The 13,463-nt window shown below is 35.6% G+C and overlaps 1 protein-coding gene across 1 annotated transcript; it reads right to left on the reverse strand.

Moving 5' to 3' along the window:
- Positions 1 to 314: 314 nt before the first annotated feature.
- On the reverse strand, positions 315 to 12,949 carry LOC133524432 (uncharacterized). The gene is made up of 5 exons (XM_061860470.1): positions 9,100 to 12,949; positions 6,450 to 7,366; positions 5,646 to 5,819; positions 4,431 to 4,578; positions 315 to 635 (listed from the first exon to the last, which is right to left on the reverse strand). Exons 1-5 carry the CDS (start codon positions 9,290 to 9,292, stop codon positions 463 to 465), a joined length of 1,605 nt encoding a protein of 534 aa, XP_061716454.1. The 5' UTR covers positions 9,293 to 12,949; the 3' UTR covers positions 315 to 462.
- Positions 12,950 to 13,463: the final 514 nt, after the last annotated feature.

The raw sequence follows: 13,463 nt of genomic DNA on the forward strand, positions 1-13,463 counted from the left end.
TAAATACCAACGTGGATCACATTTACTGCAAACATTTCATAACTTTCACGAATTTCTGTTATCTGAGGTTTGAGTAATAGACAGGGTAAGGTACGTGTGATTTAATCGAGATATGAAATTAATAATTGATATAAAAGTATATCGTGGATAAGACGAGCATATGCCAATACTTTTTAACGTTTAGTCCTGCTTCAGAGAAGAATTACACAGACTTTTTTTTTGGCACTTAGAGATGTCGTCCTTGTTCGTCCTTTGTCGGCTTCTCCGAAAAAAATTACCAGCTAAAAATTATTATATAAAAAAAAACACACACTTAAATTTATAGCAAGAATCAACCTATAACATCACATTTTAGTTTTTTTTTTCTTATGCAGAATTTTTAGGACTTTAAAGAAGCGTTAAGACTTGAACCGTATATTTTTGAAATCTTAGTGCAGTGTGTATTTATTATTGCTCTCAGCTTTACTTCCCTTGCAATTGTGCGGGAAACTGGCCCAAGTTGCGCATCACGAAATGGATCTTTCCCTTCTTCCTGATCCGACCCATCTTCTGCAGGATCCGGATCAGTGGAAACATATACATCATGTTCATTATCTTGTACCCTCCGCAGAAAATGAAACCCATTTCTTCAATTTCTAGAAAACGAAAGAGAACTTGTTAGTTTTCAAATTAAGTATTTTATTAAGTATTTTGATCTGTGTTTTTAAGTAGTCTAGTCACACTACAAATTGTAAATTGTAAACTGAAGAAGATGTCATAATGGCGGAGCCTCAGATAATTTTTTGTGACTTTTTTGTGTAGATTTAAACGGAGAGAGGAATAAAGAATAAAAGAAGTGATATTTTTTACTCATGCATTGTCCCAATCCGAGTAATATTTTTTCTAAAAATGAATTCATTTAAAATTAAAACTATAGTATTGATAATTATCACAACACTTGCTTTTGCCCGCGACTTCGTCTGCGTGAGAAACTGAAGATGATGATGATTATTATTTTTATTTATTTATTACATATAAATCACAATTACAGAATATTTGATCAAAAAGTATCGTTAAACCACAATGGTTTGTCTCGATACTCCATTCCGCAGTATTTAACAATTAACTATACAAATAAATAAAAATAAAAGACAAAAACAGATTGATAAACAAATAGACAGAGAGTTATTTTCGCATTTATAATATTAATAAGGATAAACAAGTACCTATGTTGTTGTACCTCGGTCCGTGGGGCCCGGGAGCTCAGAGCTTAAGATAAGATAAGTTTATTAAGCTCAAAAGCACAAAAGTTTACACCTTATACATAATGTCTTATAATATATTACATAGGATTCATTGTCCAAGAGTCTTTCGCTGATACTTAAAATAGGTATAAACCTGTGCTATAAGTACCAGTTACCTTCCATTTGTCTGTTGTGTGTTGTTTGTTGTTTGTGTGTTTGTTTGTTTGTTTGTTGTTTGTTTGTGTGTTTGTTTGTCTGTTTGTTTGTTTGTTGTTTGTGTGTTTGTTTGTGTTTGTAGATGTAATACATGTATATACTTTATACATGTATTATATCTAGACGGGTATTATTTATAATCATACTGTAAAGAAAGTTATACACAGTCTAAGTTAAGATGAGGAAATATTACTAATAATCTATAATAATAATAATAGCATCTTTAATGATTTGGCGAAACGGCTGGTTGACGTAACAGGGGACAAAAGAGCTGGCAGCTTCCTCGCTCAACGAATAAGCGTTGCGATTCAGCGAGGAAATGCTGCCAGTATCTTTGGCACTATACCCCAGGGGCCCTCTTTAGATATAGATTTTTAGTTTTTAATTAGTTTAAGTTTGTATTGTACCTATATTTACATTTTACTCTGATTCTTTTTAATTGTTAATTGTTCGAAACAAATACAAATTACAAGATTACAACCAACGTAAGATTAATATTTATAATATGAATATGGTAGAGTGTCGATTTGTGTTATTTTAATTAATTTTCCTACTCCTCTACTGTTATCTGTCATTTATGCATTCATTAACACGAATATAAGAACATACATAAAAGGTTTCAAGAAAAGTCTATATTGTCTATTCCTCATAACAGCACTTGTGCTTTTAATCGCTATAACGTTACTGCGATTAATGGCTACCAACCTAACAAAATCAAAACGAATACAGTTTTAAACTAAGTGCATTGCTGCCAACTTACAAAATATTCATTTGGTTGCATAGTAAAAACAATTACTTCAGAAACACGCATGTGACACCCGTAATATAACAACACCCATAGACTACGAAGACCGCTTAGCGTTGCTTGTTAGTCTCCGTAGGCTACGGTGGCCAAAATCGAGAAAAAACTGTCCAAAAATTTAATTTAGCAAGTAGCAAATACAGTCAAAGAATTTAATTTGTGACCCATTTCGTACCTTGTCACAATGACAATAGTATGAGGTCTCTAGCGAGTTTCATGTTATTTGTCACTGTGACAAGGTACGAAATGGTACTGAAATTAAATTCCTTCACCGTACCAGGGCCTCATGAGTTACGAGGTGTCGCCGACCGGCCGGGCCACGTCGGGCCGGGCGCGTAACAAGGTATGCTCGCGCGTCTTGGCTATATACTTGACTCGTAGGAAAAGTATTGTATGCAACGTTGTATAAGTAGGTGAAAAAATGCTCGTGGCGTATTCCTTTACAATGTTCGCCTACGCCTTCGGCTCCGGCTCACAATGTAACTCACGCCACTCGCCTTTTTTGACCCTTCTTATACAACTGTTGCATAAAATACGATTATAATATGAATATGGTAGAGTGTCGGTATGTGTTATTATAATTAATTACTGACTTACTAAAAATGTGTTATTATAATTAATTAATTACTTACTAACAATGTGCCTATCGAAAGAGCTAATTTAATGGACATGATTTTAGAGTGTCCATAACCAGATATCCCAAAATTTACGCATTACTTTCGCTGTACCTAGAACCCTCTGAATTTGACAACTTTCCGTGCAGTGTTTAGTGCGCAACGCCGCACCGTCGGAATGCTGATGACCTAAGTTCAATACCTCATCTACAATTAAAGCTCACACAATTGTATACCTTGTCTCCATGCAATAAGTAAAACAATTGAATGACTATTCGAGGCACATACGGCTGATTAACGTAGTGGGCCGGAATGCTTTGTAAACTTTGTAAGCGCCCTACTCGTTTTAATTTAAATAAATAACTGCTGCCAAACAAACTACGGTTCTATCAGCTACGATGTACGTTAAAATTAGTGTCCGACCGACGTTTCGGTTTCGATATCGGCAGGTTTCGGCATAAAAATCGGCCGAATCTTTGGTTCAGGCCGAAACTAGAGTATAGCAAAACCGAATCTTCTTGCTTCTTTCTTTGTTTCTTGCATGGTATAGTACTTTTTAATTTAAAAAAAAACAGTCTATATTTTTTTGGATACTTAGATGCTACAAGATCATGAAAGAAAACGGATAAAGGAACCTGAAGGCTTGGTCCCATTTAGATATCTATTTCGGTTTAAAAATATATGAGTTAAATAATAATAAAAATATGTACCAATGTACAGTTAGCATCCAAAATAACAGATCAAACTACGCGTTTAAGTATCTACTATTCTCTACATAAGATAAGATATATGTATCTGTATCTAGAACAATTAGATTTCGACAGTCGACGGATACTTTTGAATGAGAACTGTAGAGGTAAATATATCTCCATTTAGATAAGAATGCCAAGGTGGCAGATACTTTTGAAACGTTATTTCATCCGCTACTATTGATGCAGACTATAGGTATAAATATGTTGCTACGCCCTAGTAGGGTCCATAATTGTACTTACTAAATATCATGGTTGCAACGAATAAATGATTATATATTTTTTTCTTTTTAAAATTAATATTATAGGACATTATTACACAAATTGAATTAAAGTCCCACAGTAAACTCAATAAGGCTTGTGTTGTGGGCACTTAGACAACGATATATGTACGACTTGCATCGCGCAGCGCGGTACGCTCCTAGCAATAGCAACCACACTTCTTGAACTTGTTTTGCATGTTTTTGTTCTACCTGACACACACCACTTTTATTATATTAGATTGTATTTCTACTACTTACTAGCGCGGCACCATTATATATGTATATGCTTTTATCGCTCACTAATTTAATTTGTAATTGATTGTTGTTTTTTCTCATATAAGTGAATAATTGTTATTCTTTTGAGAAATAAATCTTTAAACGGATATAATTTATAAATACTTAAATATGTACGTAAAAAACACTCATGACTCAGGAACAATTATCTACGCTCATCACAAAAATAAATGCCCTTACCAGGATTCGAACCCGGGACCATCGGCTTCATAGGCAGGGTCACTACCCACTAGGCAAGACAGGTCGTCGAAATATATAATTATCAGTACCTGTTAGGTTAAAACCCTTGTACCCAGCCCAAAACATGTGGCACTTGGCCCTGTCCATGTAGCAGTGGTTCTTGTAGAACAGGAACGGAGTTTGCTTCTTGTTATCGATCCGACCGCCACACACGGGCCTGTAAAAGTCCGGACATTTCTGTAAAGAAACAGGTATATTACAGACTAACTAATGACATCAAAAATGTAAATAAAAGAATTATAGGCACAATTTCATACCTTTTGGCGTCTAGACCCTTGGCCCGTGGAATCCAAGAGCCCTTAAACTCATTAAGGAACTTTCCAAAAGGCTAGCAAAGGTCACCGAGAACCACAGAGCTGGCAGCTTCCTGGCTCAAAGAATTAGTCTTGCAATACCGCGAGGAAATACTGCCCGCATCTACGGCACTATGCCGCAGGAGGATATTTTTTTGCATTTTAAGATTAGTATTATTTATTCTTTGATTTAGTTTTTAAATTTTATAGTTCAATTCTATAATCTATTATATCTATTTTATATTATATATATATATATTTGTATAATATTGTAATGAACTGTTAAATTAAATTAAAAGAACTCAAGAAATGATGTCTGGACGTTGCAATGGAAGACATCCGTAGCTTCAAAATACCTATACAACCACGAGCGTAGCAAGTGGTTCGAAAAGTGGAGTCTTGAGCGTTGCGAGGGTTGAAAGTTGTTGAGGTTGGGTAGGCACGAGTGCTAAACAAACTTTGCTCCCGAGTTAAACACAACATTTTTTCACCGGAAAATACTAACTGTAAAATATTATAATACAAATTCAACTATCACTTAAGTAAATTCTATAAGCCAACATGGGCAAACAACTCAAAATTTGCATTAGATTACTTTCCCACGCATGTGGATAAAATACAACTTTCTTATCCGTTTTTGAAGTACAGAGAGAGCCATAACGAGCTGGTGTAGTGAAAACAAAGTTTCCAATCCATTCAAAGAAATGTTCGATCCCAATCGCAATACAAAGTTTCAACCCTTTTTTAATGATTACATTACCTTAGGGGATGAATTTGAAAAAAAAACACCTAAATCACATCTCCTAGTCGAAAACCTAAGGCGATCTTCACTCTGAATCAGCATCTGCCCGCCGCGCCCGTGGACGCGCGGGTTATCGCTGTAAATGTAAAGCGCTGTCTCGCTCCCCCACCGGAGCGGTTAGCGGATCCGCATCAGGGTAAGCAAATTACCTTGGGACATTTGTGATAACAATATTTGGCCAACGGATAAGATTCATGGTAATCTGCATCATCCATGCTGTCAAGGGGCGTGTGGTTCGCCGGAATGAACGTTCTCGGCGCGAATACGTTGATTGGTCCCGTATATTTCACGAACATCCTGCGTGTATCCTCGTTTTCTATTTTCTGGAATAAATTAGTATATGAAATTGAATTGAGTTCAGGTCCTTCTCCGAACGCAGCTAGACGAGCACTGAGCGGACGGCCGTGCGTGTCCGGAATCGCGGATATCATTTTTATTGAATTGTCATTAAAAAAATGTCAGTAAGTACATAGTACCTAAGTAAATATTTTGTGTATGAAAGTAGACTTCATATCGTTCTTTTTACATCACCTACTCTTTTTGATTAACTGTTTTGTTTCCGCTACCCAAAGGTTGTCTGGAAGAGATCGCTCTTTAGCGATAAAATCACCTTTTGGCGGCCTCTATCATTAATCAATTGCTTTTATTTTTTTATAATGGTAATATTGCATCAGCATCAGAATCCCATCGCCCGTGTGATGTCAACTTCCGCTGTAGGTACCTTCATTCCATTATTGATTTTAACATTGAAAAAAAAGGTTCAAAATAATTTTTTGTCTATAAATATGCGTTTTCCTTGAAATGGTTTTCATATTCAGACAAAAAATACAAGAAATGTTGTCAACTACAGTGATGCAAAACCGTTAGCTGTTCTTGTACGTTCACTTTCGCATTCACTTTTAAGTCCTACGTTTTTAGTAGTAAAAATTAAATTAAAAAACAAACAATAATACCTCTAATTGTATACCCGTTGTATGAGATGCAGCGAAGAATTTTTCCACCGTTTGGTTGATATTATCATTTATATTAAACTTTGAAACCACCAAATTTATTGGTAACGCTTTTTCTTCAACTGATGTTTCGACCTTATGACGTTTTTCATTGTCTAATGTTGTTGTTTCTAAATCTTTTGCTTGTTCAATTTCTTCTAACAATTGTGTATTGTTTTCTACTTCTTCTATAACATCATCAAATCTTAAAATATCTTCCTCGCTTCCGTCTTTTTCTGTAATGTCATTATCTCGAGCACAAAGAAAATCATCAGTAAGACTAAAGTTTACCTGTTTCTCACAGTTATACTGTAGCATGTGACACGTATCATTAAACGACCTAATTATAAAACGTTCAGCTTCTGTCCTTATAGCACAAATTACTCTATCATCTGAAATACATTCATGTTGAATACATGTTTGATTTTCTATATCTGGTTGCTCTGTCTCGATCATTTCTGTATCTTCTGTTTCTCCAGTTCTTTCAACAGATTCAATCGATAAATTTTCCTTTGATATCTGATTGTTTTTATGTCCAACACAAATGTAGTCATCGGTTTCGGTAAAATTGACATTATTCTCACAATTGTACTGAAACATATGACATTTGTCATGAAACCATTTGATAATGAACCGTGATCCTTCCGCTCTTATTGCACAAACAGCTTCGGATTTAACAGTACAATCACATTGAATACAAGTCGAATGTTCAGAAATATCAGTTGTGGCCGTTATATCTAATGCTGTATTTGTACTCAAAGAAGTGTCTTCGATTTGTGATTCCTGTTCCTCAGTAGTAATATTTTGCATTAAGTTGCTATTTCGTCTGGCGTCCAGCGATAAAGCTTGGTTGCAGTACTCCATGCTGATAGATCTAAAACCTGTCAAAAAAAAATCTAAAATAACACAAATTACGTCTACCCACCGAAATGTAAAGGTACTACTAGTGAAATACTTATTTAAGACGAAAGTGGAGGACCGACGTGAAATCGTCATTTTATACAAATGTAGTCCCTTATTTTCGTTTCTGAATATTAACTTTATTGAAAATATTTTGACACAATTTGTTGTATATCAGCCACAGCTATCTTCCTACGTTTTATTTTGTAGATATCATAAGAGTTAGAAGCATTTAAAAATTGTATGATATCTATGTTTCGCACCAAATTTTTACCATAATCCAAAAATCAAAACAAAACCATATGTGGAGGCATATCTATGGTTAATATACATCAAATTATGTAAAAATACTTACCATTGTGTCAATACCAAAAGGGGAAAATGGGGACTACGTTTGTACGGAGCAACGACCGTCACCAATGTTTACTGCGTAGGCACTGCGTACAAGAAAAACAAATCAAGTAGGAAGGTATCAAATAAAATGATGAAAACTTCGTCCTAATATAAATACATTTCCAATAAGGTAAGATCATATCCATTCCATAAAAAGCCTTTATTCGCAAGAAAAAAATATCTTTAAGGAAAAAACAATTCCATCATTATCGTCTTAATTGGTACTCAAGAGAAGCATTAAGCCAAAATAAAAAGGTAACGAGAAGCTAATTAGAAACAAAAAAAATAAAGCCTACAAGACGTTATTTTCATTTCTCAATCATTTGCTTACCTTTATATTTAAATAGCTACTCTGTAACTAGACCCAGAGATTTTCCTAGCACGAACAAGGCAAAGTCAGTGACTTCCTTCCGCTATTTAGTTTATCGAAATCTTGAACTGTCATAATGTCATAAACAAAATGTGACTTCACCTACACATATTTCATACAAAAAAAACATGATACATGCAATACACATGTTGTTACCTACCTACCGATATTGTCTTTCAAATCGCCATCGCTAATTTTTTATTTTTATATTTTCAGGTATCAAACTTCTTTGTCACTTTGAAAAAAACTACTTTAATTGACTAAAAGATTTTTCAACTTCCACTGATGTAATGGTGCATAGCGGAAATATGGAAAACGATGTAAGGGGTAATTATCGATAACAGGATGGATGGTCGACATTTTTATTTTGTCAAGCACTAACAACATGAAGTTCTTGCTTAAAATCTCTAGGTCTGCTTATAACTTAGGCAAAATGGTGACAATGTTGTGATGAGCCATAAAGCCCCTAAAAGCATTTTCATATTGTCCGATGTGATGAGAAGTGAAAAAAGTCTTTTTTATATTTATTTATCCATTTAAATAATAATAATTGTTCCAAATAAAACACCGATATTTTTTCCCACGGGTCTTCTGGCATCCGATATCGGATAATGTGAGAACGTTCTTAAGCTGCCATGTCCGCATAATAAAATGAAATTGAATGTGCTCCCGTTGGTCTACGTGGAAGGAACGATTTCGTAAATAATGATGCGCCGTCGGGAATTTTCCTAAATTACAAAATGTCCACATTGGAAAATTTCGGAAACTTTTCATATTTATGGGGATCGAAATTTTCCGTTTCCAACATGAAAGTTATCCTAAAACTACTTTTTCCCAAAAAATTTTTTGATGTCCCTTATTAGGTTTATTTCTACACAACTAAGAAGTTACGTCTAGGTACGTGGCACTTTTAAGATTTTTTTGCCTATATTATTCTGTAAGTACAGGTACCTTTCTTTCCCGTTTGACACTCAAATTTCTGCAACGCACATTTGTCCTCGAACAGTCTAAAAGAAACTTCCTTAGACCCGCCAGTACGGGCACCACACACGTTTACATTATTATGGTCACAAGCAATGTTCGCGCAATCTTGATCGTTAGCGTAATTTATTTTAGGCAAAAGTAAGAGCAGCCAAAACCACATTTCCACATTATAAACGATACCAATTTAATAACACTTACAAATATCAAATAAAAACACGCGAACATTGAAACACGATAAGTATCCAGTAGGCAGGTACCGTAAAATAAAATCAATTTCCATAAAAACTAGCTATTGTTAGTAATGCTGCTCCCACATTGGCTGTTACAAAATGTTACTCGAAAATCGTGGCTACGGCGTAACTATGCAAAATGTTGAAGTGGAAATAAATATATAACTATATTAAGTTTAACCTGCGAGTTTAGTAACTTTTCGGTAAATTATTAAACATATTTAGGTATCGTTTGTTACATCATTATAATTCGCGTAACATTTTTAACACAAGCTATTGTCGCAGACTGTTTTATTGTCGGTTTAGCTTAAATTCGGAAACCGAAACGTAGGCCAAATTAATGATACCTACAACATGTTAAATATTACAAACAACCATAGGGGCAGGTGGAACAATGAAGCTTGTAAAATTCATAGTGAATTTCTTCGTATATTACGCAATATTATATTTTATAATGCAATATTATGTTTATTATTATAACAAACACTGGCCACTGGTAGGTCAATTGAGCGTGGTGCAAGCCACGCTAAGTAACTCTCTCGCACGATATTTGTTTGCTGCCGTAGCTAGTAAGTAACATCAAATTTTTCCCCTTATGTATTCCTTAACCTTGATGGTGTCCTCTCGTGCCCGTTGTGCGCACGGGTCTTTGCCAACAAGATCGGCTACGTCAGCCACACGAGAGCACATGAACGCCAAAAAAGGAGTAGAAGCAGTCGCCGTGGCCGAAAACGGTCAGGAGCATATATATATAATCGCTTTGTGTTATAAACACAAACATGACTCAAACGCCAAGCTCCCGGTCGCAAGCGCGCTTATTACTCGAAAACACCTAAGTTTCCTTGGCGCGGTGGGCACGACTAGTAACGACGCCTTTAGGTGTTCTTGGCGTTCAAAAGGTGTCCCACATTAACCTTGTGGCAGTCAAAGTACGAATGATAGTGGTGTTGACATCAAAACGTGGTTAATAATGGAATACGCTTCTACGCGAAAACTTCACGATGCTTGAAGAGAAGATAAACGAAGTATCTTTGCCATTAAAATAAAGACGCAAACGATATTTAAGGCTTAGAACGCACTGTGATTACTTTCTGTGCAATCGCAAGTGCGCGCGCTTATGATGCATGTCATAGGCACGTTACACTTTTTTCGTAACCGGAAGAAATTAATCGCAGTGCGATCTAAGCCTAACAAACTATAAACTTCACACGCTATCCCCTAGGTACATTTAATGTGAAACTCCGCGCAAAGGAAACAAGACACAACCCTCGAATTGATTAACCAGTACCTCCTCAAGTTTCGCATAACGTTATGGGAAACTCGAGGGCTGTTGAATTGGGTCAGTGAAGCCACGTGGAGGGGCCCGGTAGGGCACGCGGCCGCGCCGTGGGGCAGGTCGCGACGCGTCTACTTCTAAGTACACATGTCTATGGAAAGGCTTCGCTTCGCCGTTCGCTTTCCGGAAATGAGGCGAAACAGCGCATCCTTTGGGGATTTAATTTTCAGGCAAAAGTGGAATTGAAAGTTAAAAGGAGGGCTAAAGCAAAATTGTAGTTTTTATATTGGATTTTTTCACGTTTTTACAAAGGCAAATACCATAAAAAACACGCGTAAACCAGACTATATTTGCAAGAGCAGACTCTAACCTTAAAATATTAAATGTTGATTCGACAGAAAGAAATCACTAATTTTCATTCATTTTCTAACGTTATATACCCTACATACCTAGCACAGTAATTTATTACTATACTAAAAATATAATTTCAAAGTTACCTATTGTTTATATGATATACGTTCAGGTAAAATGTTAAAACCCGCGCGATCGCCAAATCTTCCGTCACAATTTCGTGCGACGCGCCATGTCTTTTCCTTGATACGCCCCCTTTTGGGCATGACAATGACGATATTAATAAAGAGAGGACACTTCGAGCCAAAAGTTCTACCTATGGAAACAAGCCTAACAATGTTCCACTGTTCAAATATTGTTCGTGCTCTGCGCAAATTACAAGTTTCTTCTTATTTTGAAGGCAAAGTAAGGGATTAATTATTTTCATTTATTTATTTCAATCAATAAGCACTAACAGCTAAACCTTACGTGCTAATTGGCATTATTTTGGTAACCTGTGGTACACTTGTTACGTGATGGAAAAGGTTAGAAAAGGAACACTTCAGTGTAACGAATAAATTCAATAGAAAGGTGGATCGAGAGTACTCTATCTAATCTCTCTAAGAAGGCGTTACGAAGCCTTATTGCAAGATGTCAGGATTCTTATCTTATCTTTCACTGTATATTGAAAGGTCTAAAATCAAGACTTTAAAGCATGAATTATAGTCGCAGAATTTATGCCCGGAACTCGGCTCGAGCTGAGTGAATTCTATTTCCGCATTAAGTTATTTTTCCTAGCTTCTGCCTCTGCCGTGAGTGTGCAAGGCAAGTGCAAGGTAGATAAATCAATTTCTATTGGTTGTTGGTACGGTTGAAGCGGAAATGGAGATGAATGTTGGGAAATATTATGTTATGTCGTTGACATGCTGTTCAGACTTGCATTTGCTTTGCATTTGCTGTTTAAGTGGAAAGAATAGCTTTTCGAATATAGCGAAATAACGTTATTTTTTCTATGAAATTCCATTTCGGCAGAAAACTAACCAAATCTTATCAAATCACTTTGATTTTGATGTCGATCGCTTCAGCATAATATATTCTAGGTTTCTGTATCACTTTTTTGAAAAAAAAAATTGTGTTTGTTTTGCAAATTTTGAAAAAAAAGGAAAACCTATACTTACACCTAATTTTTCATTGTGTTAATAACATACTAAAAACCATGCAGAATGAAAAATATTTCGAAGTGGAAAAAGTTTTCACAATGTTGGATAATCACGTGGTATAACTTCCCTCTTGAGGGTATTGATATGAGTATGAGATATCGTCAAATTCATCTTGAATGGAGGAATGATACATCCAATAAGTGTTAATAGTTGTTGTTTAATAATAATAAGGTACCTAAACATCTTTTATTACCTGTATGAAGATATAAGATACCTAAGTCCATTCTGCCATACACTTGCGGCAAAAAATACTGACAGAATTCCGCTTTTCTATGTCTACCAGTAAATGTCTAACTGCTGCCATGACTATTCTTTCGGTACCTATCAGATGGGTTAAATCAGCCTCCCCTTTTTTGCACCGGAAATGGCCTTCTTTTTTGTACTTTTGGCAAATTCCGCCGCGACTGACTTTCAAATTCGAACTTAGCATAACTTTTATGGAAAAACATTGTGTATTTCATCGCGGTATCAAGTCACTACAAAATTTTGCATTTTTCGAAAAAACCTAAAACTCAATCAACAAAAAAAATATAATTATTGTATCATTTCACAAGAATCGATTGATAGTTGCGACCTACGTTTTTTCTTAAATGTGATAGTGTAGATTCAGTTAAATCTAATTCCTAGTTTCTTTTAATAAAAATCCACAAAAGCACACGCGAAAATCTTTGAACCGACGTTTCACATTTTTCTAGCAATATCCGTTTTCTATTTCATACCCCTTTCAAGTAGAGAAACAAATTGAGTAACAGGTCGACATTCTTGCGGTAGTCGTTCGGGCTTGCCAGCGCCATCTACTGCCGAGTAGCATAATGTTGAAATAACGCGTAGGACTCTGAACGCCATCTATAGTGGAGTAGAAGAAGCGTAATAAGCAGAAGCTGCATAGGGTAATTTTGAGTTTGAGGCTATATTTACTAGATGGCGTTAGTTCTAAAACTGAGTTCTGGCGCGACGAAAACAAGTTATATTGCCGACCGGAAGGCACAGTCCCAACCACTAATGAATATTTTTTTTATATTACTCCACGAAAGTAAGTATTTTATATATAAATATTTATATATTATATAATATATCGTTGTCTAAGTACCCTCAACACAAGCCTTATTGAGCTTACTGTGGGACTTAGTCAATTTGTGTAATAATGTCCTATAATATTTATTTATTTATAATATTTATTATATTACTCCACGCAGATTATAGGCTAAAGGTATGGGGGCATCATTTCGAGCGATGGCGCCATAGCCTTTGGCCTATGCACTATTTGATGAGGTC

The sequence above is a fragment of the Cydia pomonella genome, chromosome 13 (genome assembly GCF_033807575.1).
Source record: "Cydia pomonella isolate Wapato2018A chromosome 13, ilCydPomo1, whole genome shotgun sequence".
In the NCBI taxonomy this organism is placed as follows: Eukaryota; Metazoa; Arthropoda; class Insecta; order Lepidoptera; family Tortricidae; genus Cydia; species Cydia pomonella.